Below are 16,898 nucleotides of genomic sequence, written 5' to 3' on the forward strand. Positions count from 1 at the left end.
TATTTGGTCTGATCCTCTCTTGTGATGCTGGGCAGTGGCAGCCACAGCCACCCATCACCCACGTGATCACGAGGGTAAGCTAACTGAAACCTACTTACCACCATTCTCTACCCACACAACCATACTGTTTTTCACCCTCAGCGCAGGATTCAATAAATTACATGAGATATTCAGCAAATGGGCATTGTGTTAGACGGTTTTCCTCAACAGTTGGCTAATGTAAGTGTTCTGAGCATGTTTAAGGCAGGCTGGGCTAAGCTATGATGTTGGGTAGGTTAGGTCTGTTAAATGCATTTTTGACTTAAGATGTTTCCAATTCACAGTGGGTTTATCAGGACATAACCCCACTGTAAGCAAGGAAGATCTGTATTTCCTTTGAAGACAAGATTTATATATGAGAATGCTCTGGAAAGAAACCTATTTTTTTAACAGTAGCAGTGATTTCAAAGGTAAATATATAGCACTGCTCAAAATGAAATTGTGAAGAATGAGGTTAAAATAAGACTAAAAAAGGTGAAGAGCGTATTTGATAATGTGATATCATTTTCAAATATAGGATATTTAACTCCCAGAAGCCATTTTAAAGAGAAATGGTTAATGGTCCTTAAAATTCTCTTCTACATAGTGTAATATTGTTATACACTTAACTGTAATACCTTTTTTTCATATTAATATATGTTATATGGTGCTTTTCCAGAGTACTAAAAGATATATATAGAGTGACATCAAAAAAAAAGTTACAAAAACTACTATGTATTATACTAACTACATACATGTTCCTGCAGGAGTAGTTGTTGTGGTTTTAGTAATTATTTATTAGAAACTAATGTAAGCCACAGAGCAACCAAGGCTCTCCCCAAGTGTTCCTTTGACTCATTCTCTAGCCTCAAATCTCCTAGACCCAGCACACACTTTGTACTGTCATACTCAAATACTTTCAGTTTTCTATTCTTGATATTCTTTTTTTTATTAAGGCAAATTTTATTTTATTTTTCAAGGTTATTTTTATTTAATCTACTTTATGTATTTATTTTTGACTGCATTGGGTCTTCGTTGCTGCACACGGGCTTTCTCTAGTCGCGGCGAGCGGGGGCTACTCTTTGTTGCCATGCACAGGCTTCTCATTGCGGTGGCTTCTCATTGTGGAGCACGAGCTCTAGGTGCGTGGGCTTCAGTAGTTGTGGCACACGGGCTCAGTAGTTGTGGCTCATGGGCTCTAGAGCACAGGCTCAGTAGTTGTGGTACACGGGCTTAGTTGCTCTGAGGCATGTGGGATCTTCCAAGACCAGGGCTCAAACCCGTGTCCCCTGCATTGACAGGCGGATTCTTAACCACTCCACCACCAGGGAAACCCAAGGCAAATTTTACTATTTTTTTTTAATTGAGGTATAGTCAATATAAAACATTAGTTTCAGGTATACAAAATAGTGATCTAACCCTGCAAAATGATCACTACAATAAAACTAGTTAACATTGGTCACCATACATAGCTGTAATTTTTTTCTTGCGATAAGAACTTTTTTTTAAATCAATTTATTTATTTATTTTTGGCTGTGTTGGGTCTCTGTTGCTCCGCGCGGGCTTTCTCTAGTTGCGGTGAGTGGGGGCTACTCTTCGTTGCGGTGTGCGGGCTTCTCATTGCGGTGGCTTCTCTTGTTGTGGAGCATGGGCTCTAGGTGCGCGGGCTTCAGTAGTTGTGGTGCACAGGCTCAGTGCTTGTGGCTCGCGGGCTCTAGAGCACAGGCTCAGTAGTTGTGGCGCACGGGCTTAGTTGCTCTGCGGCATGTGGGATCCTCCTGGACCAGGGCTCGAACCCATGTCCCCTGCATTGGCAGGCAGATTCTTAACCACTGCATCACCAGGGAAGTCCCGCAATAAGAACTTTTAAGATCTATTCTCACCATCTTTCAAATATGCAATATGGTATTATTAACTATAGGAACAATGCTGTATATTACATCCCCATGATTTATTTTGTAACTGGAAGTTTGAACCTTTTGACTCACTTCACCCATTTCATTCATCCCTCACCCCCTGCCTTTGGCAAACACCTATCGGTTGTCTTTATGTGAGCTTTTTTTTTTTCCTCTGTATTTTTGCTGTTATTTTACCTTGCACATATAAGTAAAATCATGTAGTGTTTATCTTTATCTGGCTGACAGTTCACTTAGCACACACATGCACACACACACACACACACACACACACACACACACACACACTGGTAAGGATGCAGAGCAAGAGGAACTCTCATTCATTACTGGTAGAAGCACAATGGTACAAACACTTTGGAAGAAAGTTTGCATTTTCTTTATCCATTCATCCATCAATGAACAATTAGGTTATTTTCATTTCTTGGCTACTTAAATAATGCTTCATGAACATGGGAGTGAATCTACTTTTTGAGTTAGTGTTTTCGTTTTCTTCAGAAGTGGAATTGCTGGATCATATGGTAGTTCTATTTTTTGTTTTTTGAGTAACCTCCAAACTATTTTCCATAGCGGCTGGACCAATTTACATTCCCACCAACAATGCACAAGGGATCCCTTTTCTTCACATCCTTGCCAACACTTGTTATTTCTTATCTTTTTGATAACAGCCACTGTAACAAGTATGAGGTGATATCTCATTGTGGTTTTAATTTGCCTTTCCCCTATGATGAGTGATGTTGAGTACCTTTCCACGTGCCTGTTGGCCATTTGTTCGTCTTCTGTATGTATGTTTAGGAGCTACTCAGTCAGTTTTTAGGTTTTTTCCAGAGGATGTTGTTCCATATGTAGCTGTATATTCAGTGTGTCTGTCAGAGGAGGTGAGTTCAGCATCTTCTTGCATTGCTGTCTTGAACCCCATTGTGAAACTTTTTTATATGCTCTGTGCATGAAATTTTCTTCGAGCAGAAGCTTTTGATAAATTCAATTTCTTTGACAGATTAATAGCAATTGAGATTTTCTATGTAATCTTAAATTACTTTTGATAAATTGTATGTTTCCAAGGAAATTATTCATTTCATGAAGTTATTCATAACATCCCTTTTATCCCTTTAATGCCTGTAGGGTCTGAGGTGATATCACCTGTTTCTTTCTTGAAATTGGTACTGTATGTTTTCTCTTTTATTTCTTGATTAGCCTCACTAGAGGCGTATCATTTTTATTAGTTTTTCCAATGAAGAAAATTTGGCTTTGCTAATTTTCTGTTTCCTTGGTTTCTACTCTTTATTATTTCCTTCCTTCTGCCTGCTTTAGGTTTAATTTACTCTTTTTCTTCCCTGATTGAGTCTTTCTTATTAGAAATTTTCTAATAATAGCATTTTCTAGTGTTTTCTAATAGCATGTGTCTAGTACTTCCTAATAATAGCACTGCTTTAGCTGCAAACTACATAATTTAGATGTTTTATTATTCATTACCATTCAGTTTGAAACAGCTTTTAAATTTCTCTTGAGATTTCTTTATTGACACATAGATTATATGGGAGTGTACTGCTCAGTTTGCAAATGTTAAAGGCTTTTCTAGATATCTTAGTATTAACTTCTAATTTGATCGTTATAGTAGGTAACATACTTTAACTATTTCAATATTTTGAAATTGATTGAGTCTCAGTTTATGGTCCTATAGATGGTATATCTTTCTGAATGTTCCATGCACACTTGAAAAGAATGTGTGTTTTACACAGATAGGGCATAGTGTTCCATCAGTGTCAGATCAAGATGTTTGACAGGGTCATTCATATTTTCTATGTCTTTACTATTTCTGTGACTATCAACTTCTCATATAAAGTATGTTTTCAGACCACTACAGAGTTAAGCTAGAAATAAAAAATAAAATAGAAAATTAGCTGGGAAATTTCCAAATATTTGGAGATTTAAAAATTTGCCAATAGCTCAAAAAGATGAAAATAAAACTTAGGTTTAAGTATAACAAAATATGTGCAGGATCTAAGTATGAAAAACTAAAAGACTCTGATTAAAAATCAAAGAACATCTATGTAAAAAGAGAAGTATTTCATGTTTATGGATTGAAAAAACTAAATATTATTAAAATGTCCATTCTTCCCAAATTGATCTATACATTCAACGCAATTACAATCAAAAACCCAAGAAGTTATTTTGTAGGTATTTATAAACAGATTCTAAAGTTTTAAAAAAAGGCCAAAGACTTAGAATAACCCACATAATTTTAAAGAACAACTAAGTTGGAGGACTATGCTATCTGGCTCACTATAAAGCTATAGTTTAAAAAAAAAGCACATGGTATTGGTGAAAGAATGTGCACATTAATGAAACAAAACAGAGAGCCTAGAAACAAACCCACACAAATATAGTCTACTGATTTCTGTTGCAGTAATAAAGGCAAATCAATGGAGAAAGATCATCTTTTGACAAATGGTGTTGAGAATATTGAACATCCAAAGACACAAACCTTACAACTTCCGTAAGTATTAACTCAAAATGGATCATAAACATACATATAAAACACGAAACTATAAAACTTCCAGAAGAAAACATAAGACAATGTCTGGATGCTTTGACAACAAATTTTTAGATATAACACCAATAGCATGATTCATAAAAGAATAAAAATGACATATTGGATTTTATTACAGTTAAAAATTCTGCTCTGTGGAAAACACAGTAAAGAGAATTTTAAAAGTTAGTCACAGATGGGAGAAATTATATACAAAACATATATATGATAGAGGATTTGATCCAAATACAAATCACCCTAAAAACTCAACAATAATAATACAAACAACCCAATTTAGAAATGGGAAAAAAATCTGAACACTCTATCAGAGAAAATGTACAGATGGCAAATAAGCAGAGGAGGGGATTCTCAACATCATTTGTCATGAGGAAATTGCAAATTAAAACAATGAAATACCCCTACATACCTGTTAGAATGAGTAAAACCCAAAAAGCAGACAATACAAATTGCTGGTAAGGACGCAGAGCAAGAGGAACTCTCATTCATTACTGGTAGAAGCACAATGGTACAAACACTTTGGAAGACAGTTTGTAAGTTTCTTGCAAAGTTAAACATAGTTTTGCCATAAAATCCAACGATCGTACTCCTCAGTATTTATGCAAGTAATTTGAAAACTTATGTTCGTACAAAAACCAGAACATGAATGTTTATAGCAACTTTATTCACAATCACCAAAAACTGAAAGAAACCAAAATGACCTTCAATATGTGAATGAATAAACATACTGGTTTTATCAACACAAGGGATAGCATTCAGTAATAAAAAGAAATGAAGCAACAAAAAGACATGGATGAACCTTAAGTACATACTACTAAGTGAAAGAAAATCTGAAAAATGTACCTAATATATGATTTCAGTTATATGACATTCTGCAAAAGGCAGTAAAAAAACAATAAAAGAACTAGTGGGTGTTAGGAATTTAGAGGAAGTGCATAATTCCCCATTTCTTAGATGTGGGCTGTGCAAAGTGACGTCCTTCCAAAGAGTACAATATGAAAAAAGGGAAAAAAAGAGTAACTGTACAGTGGAGAAGTTGGACAAACACGAGCAAGCTAGATGACCACCATCAACAGTGATATCAAGTTGACAGGAGGCACACCTGATATGATGTGATGAAATGGAAGTTCACCTCTGTGGCCTTCCTTACAAAAACTTATAATCTCAATCTAATCATTTAAAAAATCAGATAAGCCTCAATTGAGGGGTATTCTGCAAAACATCTGCCCAGTACTCCTCAAAACTGTCAAGGTCATCAAAAACAACAATGCCACAGCCAGAGGAACCTAAGAATACATGATGTCTTATCATAACATGGTGTCCTAGATGGGGTCTTAGAACTAAAAACAAACATTAGGTAAAAATTAAGGAAATCTGAAATAAACATGGACCTTAATAATGTGTGAATATTGGTTCAACAGTGAAAAGTGTACCATTTAATGTAAAATGTTCCTTATGGGGAAAGAATGGTCATGAGCATATATGGGAACTCTGTACTATATCTGCAGTTTTTCTGTAAATCTAAAACTGTTCTAAAAAGCCGTTTATTTTTTTTAAATACTATTAAAATATCATAGCTGTCTTGCCCATTTCATATGTTCATGCCTCCAAGGCTAAGAAATATAGAATTAACTAAATGGATCTTTTGTTAAAGATGAGCTGAAAGGAAATACCTCACAATGAGACAGGGGAAATGACTTTAAACTATGCAGTTTTCCCTTTTAAAACTGTTCAACTCAAATGTTCTCAGAAAGATTTTGTTTTACATTATTAAATCTGAAAGAGTTTTCATACCTCTTGTACTTATGCCAAAATTAAAGGAGCCAGGAAAAGTATCCATTTCAAAGGAAAAAGGAAGTGACTCTCCAGTTTGTTATGCAAAATCCTGTGCTCCTGAAAAACAGAGAAGTAACAAAACAGAAGATAAAATGTTAGAGGAAAATTGATGACAAAAATTACCTTAAAGGCTTAGAAAAAGCTGGAAATTCATAGTGTGTATTTTCTGTTTTTCTTGCTTGCTGAAAAAGAAACAAAGTATTAAGGTGCAGATGTTTCTAAAGATACGGAATCACACAGAGAAACGCTGCTTCAAACAGACATTCTTTAATGAAAATCCATTTGTTTAGAAAGTTATTTCCTGTTCAGTATAAAAGAAAGAATAGTTTGTAGACAGAATTAACTAGAAACTTGTGAAATCATTTGTTGGTTTTATTTAAAAATAATAAAACTATTATTTATCAAACATTTAATATGGTAGGCATTGTCCCTAATATTTAACCTGGGTTATCTCATTTAACCACCAAAACCATCCCAGAAGATACTCATTTCATTTCCATTTTACAAGAAAAGAAACCAACTCTATGAGAATTTAATCAACATATCTAGTAAGAATAAGTCCTGGTATTTGAACCTAGCAATAATGCTTCAGACTGATGCCTACTTTGTAACACTGTCTCCTAGTCATGGGTATAAATAAGACTACTTAGCCTACAGAAACTTTGCTTCAATTGAAAGAGGATATAAATTTGTAAATATTTATGCATGCATATAAATCTATAAAGCAAATATTAACAGACCTAAAGGGAGAAAAGGACAGCAATACAAAAATAGTAGAGGACTTCAATACCGCACTTTTATCAATGGGTGGATTATCCAAACAGAAAATCAAAAAAGAAGCACTGGACTTAAAACGACACATTAGACCTATAGGCCAATATCCCTGATTAAGACAGATGTAAAAATCCTCAACAAAATATTTACAAATTGAATTTGGCAATACACTAAATGGATCATACACCACGATCAAGTAGGATTTATTTCTGGGATGCAAGGATGATTCAATATACACAAATTAGTGTTCTACACCACATTAACAAAATGAAGAATAAAACTCATACGATCAACTTAATAGATGCAAAGAATCATTTGACAAAATTCAATATCTATGTATGATAAAAACTCTCAACAAATTGGGTATAGAAAGAACACACTTCAACACAATAAAGGCCATATATGACAAGCTCACAGCTCTTATCACACTCAAAGGTAAAAAGCTGAAAACTAAAAGCATTTTCTCTAAGATCAGGAACAAGACAAGGATGTCCAGTCTTGCCACTTTCATTCAACATAGTACCAGAAGTCTTAGCCAGAGCAATTAAGCAAGAAAAGAAATAAAAGGCATCCAAATAAGAAAGGAAAAAATAAAACTAATAAAACTATCATATTTGCAGATGTAAAAAATCCTAAAGTCTCCACCAAAAATTGTTAGAACTAATAAGTAAATTTGCAGGATACAGAATCAATACACAAAAATTTGTTGCATTTCTATACACTAATAATTAACTTGATAGAGAAATTAAGAAAATCTCATTTCTAATTACATCAAAAAGAATAAAATACCTAGGAATAAATTTAACAAAGGAGATGAAAGACCTGTATACTGAAAACTATAAAGACATTGATGAAAGAAACTGAAAAAGACAAAAAAGAAATAGGAAGGTATTTTATGCTTATGGATTGGAAGAATTAAATTGTTAAAATGTCCACACCAGGCAAAATGATCTAGAGAGTTGATGCAATTCCAATAAAAATTCCAATGGCATTTTTCACAAAAATAGTACAAATCCTTAGACCCACAATAACCAAAGCAATCTTGAGAAAAACAAAACAGCTGGAGGCATCAAACCTCCTGATTTAAACTATATTACAAAGCCATAGTCATAGTTTTCAAGAACACAATGGGGGCTTCCCTGGTGGCGCAGTGGTTGGGAGTCCACCTGCCGATGCAGGGGACGTGGGTTCGTGCCCCAGTCCGGGGGGATCCTGCATGCCGTGGAGCGGCTGGACCCATGAGCTATGGCCGCTGGGCCTGCGCATCCGGAGCCTGTACTCCGCAATGGGAGAGGCCACGGCAGTGAGAGGCCCACGTACCGCAAAAAAAAAAAAAAAAAAAAAAAAAAGAACACAATGGGGAAAGAACAGCAGTCTCTTTAATAAATGGTGTTGGAAAAACTGGACAGCCACATGCAAAAGAATGAAGCTGGACCACAATCTTTTACCATAAACAAAATCAACTCAAATTGGATTAAAGACTTGAATGTAAGACCTGAACCATCAAACTCCTAAAAGAAATCACAGGCGGTAAGCTCCTAGACATCAATCTCGGCAATAACTTTTTGGATTTGACACTGAAAGGAAAGACAATAAAAGCAAACATAAATTAGTGGGACTGCATCAAACCAAAAAGTTTCTGTACATCAAAAGAAACCAACAAAATGAAAAGGCACCCTACCAAATGGGAGAATATATTTGCAAATCATATATCTGATAAGTGGTTAATATACAATATATATATAAAACTCATACAACTCAATTTAAAAAAAACCCAATTTAAAAATAAGCGTGGGAAGTGAATAGACATTTATTCCAAAGAAGACATACAAATGGCCAACACATACATGAAAAGGTCCTCAACATCGGTAATCATTAGGGAGATACAAATCAAAACCACAATGAGATATCACCTCACACCTGTCAGAATGGCTATTATCAAAAACACAAGCAATAACAAGTATTGGCAAAGATGTGGAGAAAAGGGGACCCTTGTATACTTTGGTAGGAATGTAAATTGGTATAGCCACTATGGAAAACAGCCTGAAGTTTCCTCAAAAAATTAAAAATAGAACTACATAATCCAGTAATTCTATTGGGCATTTATTCAAAGAAAACAAAATCACTATACCAAAAAGATATCTTCACTCTCATATTCACTACAGCATTATTTACAATAGCCAAGGCATGGAATAGTCTAAGTGTCCATTGATGGCTGAATGGATCAAGAAAATGGATGTGCGTGTCTGTGTGTGTCTGTATCACATATTTTTATTTTTTATTCAAAAAATAAGCTATCTGTACTGTATTTTTAGTTTCTATTTATTTCCACTCTGATCTTTGTTATTTCTCTCTTTCTACTAGTTCTAGGCTTAGTGTGTTCTTCTCCAGTTCTTTTAGGTGGAATGTGAAGCTGTTTGAGATTTTTTCTTGTTTCATGAGGTAGGCATCTATCATAAACTTCCCTTCTAGTACTGCTTTTGCTGCATCCCATATGTTACAGTACGTGCATTTTCATTTTTGTTTGTCTCAAGGCATTTTTTAGTTTCTCTTTTGATTTCTTCGATTCAACGTTGTTAACAGTATGATTTTAAATCTCAACCTATTTGTAAATTTTCCATTTTTCCCTTTGCCTTTGATTTCTAGTTTCATTTAATTGTAATCACAAAAGATACCTGGTATGATTTCTGTATCTTTAAGTTTATTAAGATTTGTTTTGTAGCTATGTGATCTATTTTGAAGAGACATCCATGTAATCTTGAGAAATTGTATTCTGCTGCTGTTGGGTGGGATATTATGTATATGTCTTTTAGATTGATTTGGTCTATAGTGCTATAAAATGCTTTATTTCCTTGTTGATATTCAGTCTAGAAGTTCTATCCTTTGTTGAAAGTGGGTATTGAAGTCTACTTTTATGGAATTGTTGTCTATTTCTCCCTTCAGTTCTGTCAATGTTTGCTTTATATATTTATATTGCTCTGATGTTGGGTGTGTATATATATTTCTTATACTTTCCTGGTGGATTAATCCATTTATCATTATATAATGTTATTCTTTATCTCTTTTGACAGTTTTTGACCTAAAGTTTATTCCATCTGATATGTCTAGTCATTTCTGCTCTTTTGGTTACCATTTATAGGGAATATCTTTTTCCAATCTTCACTTTTAGCCTATGTGTTTCCTTACATCTAAAGTGAGGATTTTTCCTAGACAACATATAATTGAGTCTTATTTTTTTACATCCATTCAGCCACTCTATGTCTTTTAATTGGAGAATTTAATCCATTTATGTTTAAAGTTATTATTGGTAAGAAATGATCTAATATTATCATTTTGTCCTTTGTTTTCTATTAATCTTTTTTGTTCTTTTGTATGTCTTTTTTCCTCTCTTGTTGCCTTCCATTGTGTTTTGTTGAACTTTTTTGTATTTTATATGCATTAATTCCTTTCTCTCTTTCTTTTGTGTAACTTCTATATTTTTTGTGGTTACCTTGGGGCTTACATAAAATATCATAGTTAAGGTAGTCTATGTTAAGCTGATACCAACTTAAGTTCAACTGCATACAAAAACTCTACACTTAACTTCTCTTTAGCTCACACTTTATGTTGTTGTCACAACTTATATTTCAATTTCTACTGTGTATTCTTTAACATGTTTTTCAGTTTTAGTAATTTTTAATACTTTCATCATTGACTTTGATACTAAAATTAATTTACCCATCACAATTAAAGTCATAATGTATTCTGGTTTTATCTATAGATGAGTTTACATTTATATGTTTATATAATATATATGTATGTATATTTCATACTTTCTTACACTATCATGTTGCTGTTTAGCATCCTTTCAACTTTAAAAAATCTCATTAGCACTTACAGTGCCTTACAGTTTATCACAGTTTACAGTGATAAACTCCTTCAGCTTTTGTTTGTTTAGTGATGTCTTTATGTCTTCTTTATTTTTTGAAAGACTGTTTTGCCAGGTATAGCATTCTTAGTTGATAATTTTTTTCTTTCAGCATTTTAACTACATCATCCCACTCCCTCCAGACTTGCAAGATTTCTGCTGAAAAATCTACTCACAGTTTTATGGTGGTTCTTTTGTATGTGACATGTTTTCTCTTGCCACTTTCAGAATTTCTTGTCTCTGACTTTTCACAGTTTTAATGAGTCTTCATCTGGGTTTCTTTGGATTCATCTCATTTGAGACATTTTGGGCTTTGTGCATGTGGATGCCCATTTCTTTTTTAAGATTTGGGAAATTTTCAGCCATTATTTTTTTTTAAATAAGCTATCTGGTCCTTTCTCTCTCTTTTTTTCTCTTTCTATGATTTCCATCACGTGTATACTGGTCTTCTTGTCGGTGTCCTATAAGCCGTTTGCTTTCTTTATTCTTTTTTTCTACTTTAACTGAATAATTATCAATGACCCATCTTTGAGCTGAGTGGTCCTTTCTTCTGCTTGATCTACTCTAACATTCTGGATTTAACTGGTGTTACTGGTCCATATTCATATCTGGAGATGTGAGAAACAGAAGCCAATAGGCTGTGTCTCCTATGTCATTTGGTGAAGGGGTGGGATATATCAGGCTTTATGAATGATACTGCTATGTTTAATACAGGGTTCCATTCCCTGCCCTAGTGTTGAGCTGAGGTTGGGTCAAATTGTTGGGATTTTGTTGCTGCCTCTGAAGGCAGATCAGGTAGTTAGTTACCTAGATATTGAATCAGTGTTAGGCTGGCCTGCCAGGGATTTTATATTGCCAATGTAGGTGGATTGAACAGCCCACCAGTGCACTGATTGTGGAGTGTGTTTTGGGTTGGCCTACAAGTCTTTGAGGTTGCTGCTCTGGATGAATCAATCCACATGTGTCTTGGCTCAAGAGCAGATGCTGGAGCACCTTACTGGTTCTCTGTTGAGCTTTTCCATTCTCTGTCATGTGAACAGAGAAAGAAAACTATTCTTGAGGCTTTTTGTTTGTTTGTTTTTGTCTACGCCTGCTGGTGATTCGGTGTTAAAGACCTCTCCAGCACCCAATTTGGGATATCTGAGAGCAATTAAAAGAAAACCCAAAAAAAAAAAAAAAAAAAAAAAAAAAGAAAACCCAGGGAACTCACCTTGTTGCCATTCCTCAAGTCTAGAGGTCTCTAGCCAGTCTGTCTTTTGCTTTTTAGCTTTCAGAGGTATTTTTTTGTCTTCCACTTAATTATATCCAGAGTATTTAGTTGTAAATAGAGAAAATAAGCAGGGAAAACTGAGTCTATAACCTTTGTTCCAAAAACAAAATTAGCCACAGGTGTTGAATAATATTGTACATTAAAATGTAATCAAGTGTAAATACCTTTTGAGTAACACTCCAAGGCACAATAAAAGTCAAGTTGACCATTCTTTACTATATAAAGAATTAAGCTAGGCACTTTGGGGATACTAACATTTGTGAAAGACATAGATAACGCTCTTGAGTACTTCTAATATGACAAGTCTAGTGAGGAGAGTAATGTAAGAAAGATAAAACTAAACATTTTGTTCTAGGGAGGTAATAAGTACTATAAAAGAGATTTTAAAATAACAGGAGAGTGTTATTGTTGTTGTTGCTTTTAATATGTATCTTAGGTAATTGAGTAATTTAGGACTTGAGGTTGAAAAAAACAGGTATTATTACTTATACCAATTTAACGTGTGTAAATCAGGAAAATCCCAGCAATCCAAGACATATGGTCACCTTACCCTTAAGATTTTTTTTAACTATTTATTGTGGAAATATTTAACATATACATATATTTAGAGAATAGTATAATGAATCCTTAATTGCCCACCATCCAAGTTCAATAACTATAAATCTATGGCCAGTTTTCACTCTTCCATACTCCCCCAATGCCCCTCTGCCTTATCAATAATTAAAAGCAAATTCTGTGCAGTTTCTAGAGTCAACCCTTGATCAAAACACTAATCACTTTTGTTGTATGACTTTCTCTTTCTCCCTATTAGGCCCTTTTCTAATCACCCCCATCCATATGTTATATTTTGTTTTACTTGTAGGGCTTATGCTCTAATGGTTCAACTCTGCCAGAAGACAGATACTTAATGATAAGCTCTGTACACTAAGCAGCTCAGAATAAGGAGCCAGACCATCTGTGACTCCCAACCCTGCCTGCCTTCTTCTCTGGACCAATAATAGTAGCTTCATAATGACTGTGATTAAAGCCCTGTTGTACATGAGGATCATACTCTTGCTACACTGGCTTGGGGTGTTTCTGTCTTTTTCAGGACACATCCGGGCTGAACACCCCCAATATCACAGTCCTCCAGAAGTGGTGATTCCCTTGAAGGTAACACACACTGGCAGAAGCATGAAGCCTCCAGGCCGGCTCTCTTACAGCCTGCATTTTGGGGGCCAGAGACACGTTCTCCACATGAATATCAAGAAGCATTTGCTGTCCAGACACCTCCCAGTGTTCACCTACTCAGACCAGGGCGCTCTCCTGAAGGACCAGCCTTTTGTCCAGAATGACTGCTACTACCATGGTTATGTGGAGGGGGACCCAGAATCCCTTGTTGCCCTCAGTACCTGTTCTGGTGGCTTTCGAGGATTATTACAGATAAACGATGTTGTTTATGAAATTAAGCCCATGATTTTCTCTACGAAATTTGAACACCTGGTATATAAAATGGACAGTGAGGAGACCCAATTCCCAAACATGAAATCTGATTTTATGCAAGAGGAAACTGTACACCAATTTGAGTTTCAAGAGACTGATAATTCTACCCAGAAACAAAGTCATTATGATGGCTGGTGGATCCATTCATTCTTTGTTGAAATTGCACTGGTGGTGGACAATGCTCTATATAATCATTTTAAAAGGAATGTCTCAAAGTTGCAGGAGGATCTATTTCTTATTGTAAATATAGTGGATTCCATTTATCAGGTAATGGGTATGAAGGTGTTATTGTTTGGTATGGAGATCTGGACTAAAAGAAACCAGGTTGAAGTGGATGCTGTAAGGAGGTCTCTGAGAGATTTTTGCGATTGGAAGGCTAATACCATTGATGCCCGCATGGCACATGATACTGTACATCTTTTTATAAATAAGACCTTGAGAGGATTAACTGGTTTAGGCTTTGTTGCAGGAATGTGTAGGTCACACTTTAGTTGTGCAGTTGTTACTTTTGCAAACAAAACCTTGGCCATTATTGGAATTGCAGTAGCTCATCATATAGGTCATAATTTGGGTATGTTTCATGATGATGTATTGTGTGTATGTTCTGCAGGTTATTATAGATGTATAATGCGTCATGACAACCCACCAATAGCCCAATTTAGCAATTGTAGTTATTCTTATTTTTGGGGATATTCTGTACAGCAGGCAAAATGTTTGCAGTACACTGTATACACAAAGGACATGTTTTCAAGGAAGCGCTGTGGAAATGGTGTTGTTGAAGAAGGAGAAGAGTGTGACTGTGGATCTTTTCAGGATTGTTCAAAAGATGCCTGTTGTCTGACAAACTGCAGTCTGAGTTTTGGGTCTACTTGTGCTTTTGGGCTTTGTTGCAAGGACTGCAAGTTCTTACCATCAGGAGAAATGTGTAGAAAGGAGGTCAATGAATGTGATCTTCCAGAGTGGTGCAATGGATCATCCCATATGTGCCCAGACGATGTATATGTAGAGGATGGAATTCCCTGTAATGACAATGCCTACTGCTATGAAAAGAGATGTAATGACCGCAACGCACAGTGTAGGCAGATTTTCGGCCAAAAGGCAAAAAATGCAAACGACAGTTGCTACAAACAAGTAAACACTCAAGGTGACCGTTTTGGTAACTGTGGAGTCGAAGGCCCTACATATCTAAAATGCAGTATGTTGGACAGCTTATGTGGGAGAATTCAGTGCGATAACGTGTCAGAAATTCCCCTTCTGACAGAGCATTCTACTGTGCATGGGACTCGCTTCAACAATACCACCTGCTGGGGTACAGACTACCACATTGGGATGACCATACCTGATATTGGTGATGTGAAAGACGGCACAGAGTGTGGCCCAGAACATGTCTGCATCGGAAGGAAGTGTGTCCATCTCTCTCGCTTGGATAGTAATTGTTCACCTAAGTTCTGTAACATGAGGGGGATCTGCAACAATAAACATCACTGCCATTGCAACTATAAGTGGGACCCTCCCAACTGCCTAAAACAAGGCAATGGAGGTAGTGTTGACAGTGGCCCACCCCCTAAGAGAGAGAGGATAAAGAAGATTTACCTGGCCCTAATATGTCTTATTTTGTTGTTAATTCTATTATGCTGTCTTCTATTGCTCTGTATGAGGAAAAAACCTAAGGAAAAAAAGAAAGAAGTTCAGCCTCAACCTGGAAAACGCAAGCAAAAGACTCAGACTCAACATGGGAAATAAAAACAATTAGTACCCAAATATGTATCTGAATAGATATGCATTAAAAAAGGTAACTCCTATAATGTTTCTACTTATTCTTCTTTATTTTAAATAATTAGAAATTTTATTTTTCCTGAAATGTATTTCTTTATATTTTCTAGAAAAAGGCATGGTACCTGGGTGGTGTACCAGTTTTTAAGTTACTCTTTTTCAGTGTCAAAGCCCCTTCCCATTTTGTGCTCTGCATTACAGGAACCACACTGCTGCTGTATCAGCCCTCTTTCTACAGAGATCTGCAGCAGGGTGAATGCAAGGGGATTTGGGAATCTGGGAGATCTGCTTCCTGTATGTCAATCTTAATAACAAATATTACACTGGCAGTTATACTTAGTTTCAATATCCTTTAAAAAAAAATTCAATCCAGACCAACCTCATTGTCAGTCTAAAAGATACCAGCATAGCTGTCTGGGTCTGAGCCCCAGGTCTTTGATCTCTCTACCAATGTCTCAGATCCTCTGCACCAGCTTAGCAGTACCTGCTGTGAGAGTTTTGAGTCTCATTTTTGAGATTCATGGGGCCAGCCTTACAGTTCTCCAGATTCAAGTAACCCTACTTCTGCCCTTTGCTCTTCAGCTCCATGAATGAAATCACCTTCTTGCAATTAGTATTTTATGGTTATTAACCAGTTACTAGCACAATGCCTCCCTTAACTTGCTGTGTTCTTTAGTAGCTGGTTACCCAATGCCTTATATTTAATTCCATCCCCCTAAAATCATTGATTTTTTTTTTCTGACTGAATTCTGTTACAGTACTCATCTTGGTATAATGAAGTACTTATTCATTAAGTACCATTCATTGGGAGTGAGGAAATATCAATTTTTTTTCTTTGTCTGATTGAGTTTTTCTTTACCACTGCCCTTAACCATCTTGGGAAAATTACTTACATTTACTGCAAGTTTCCAACAAAATTTTAAAAAGTACAGAATGATAATAATAGTTGTCTCTAAATTTCTGGGTTTCTTTGGTTATAAAATAGGGTAAAAAAGATACTTTCAATTTTAGTTAGGTCTATGCAGACAAGCAATTTTTCTGAAAATGACAGCTATACAATGCCAAGAACATTTCTTAAAATTTTATTTTAAAGTATCATAGAACTGTGGAGGAAATGAAGATTAGAAGACTTAAAAATTACAAGGAAGGGAAAACAATTTAAATTATCAGTACTTTTTCCCCTGGAACAAAAATCTTTGTTCCCTGTAACATGATGGTTTTGAATATAAATTAATGATCAAGCTTGGCCTACCCAGTTAGAATTCCTCTGTTGAAGAAAGAGAAACCTGAAAAACTCTTAGTGTGCAGAATAGACTAGATTGATAAATTAGGCACTTAAGGGCATCAAATTCAAAATGAGTTTTTCCCACACCACTT

General features: G+C 35.5%; 1 protein-coding gene across 1 annotated transcript; it reads left to right on the plus strand.

Annotated features, from left to right (window-relative positions):
• Positions 1-13,304: 13,304 nt before the first annotated feature.
• On the plus strand, positions 13,305-15,491 carry ADAM29 (ADAM metallopeptidase domain 29). Its single transcript, XM_065879245.1, has one exon. The coding sequence runs from the start codon at positions 13,305-13,307 to the stop codon at positions 15,489-15,491; it is 2,187 nt and encodes a 728-aa protein (XP_065735317.1).
• Positions 15,492-16,898: the final 1,407 nt, after the last annotated feature.

The sequence above is a fragment of the Phocoena phocoena genome, chromosome 6 (genome assembly GCF_963924675.1).
Source record: "Phocoena phocoena chromosome 6, mPhoPho1.1, whole genome shotgun sequence".
Taxonomy (NCBI): domain Eukaryota; kingdom Metazoa; phylum Chordata; class Mammalia; order Artiodactyla; family Phocoenidae; genus Phocoena; species Phocoena phocoena.

Coding starts and splice junctions, on each gene's coding strand:
- ADAM29 (XM_065879245.1), top strand. CDS start 13,305: ATGAGGATCATACTCTTGCTACACTGGCTTGGGGTGTTTCTGTCTTTT.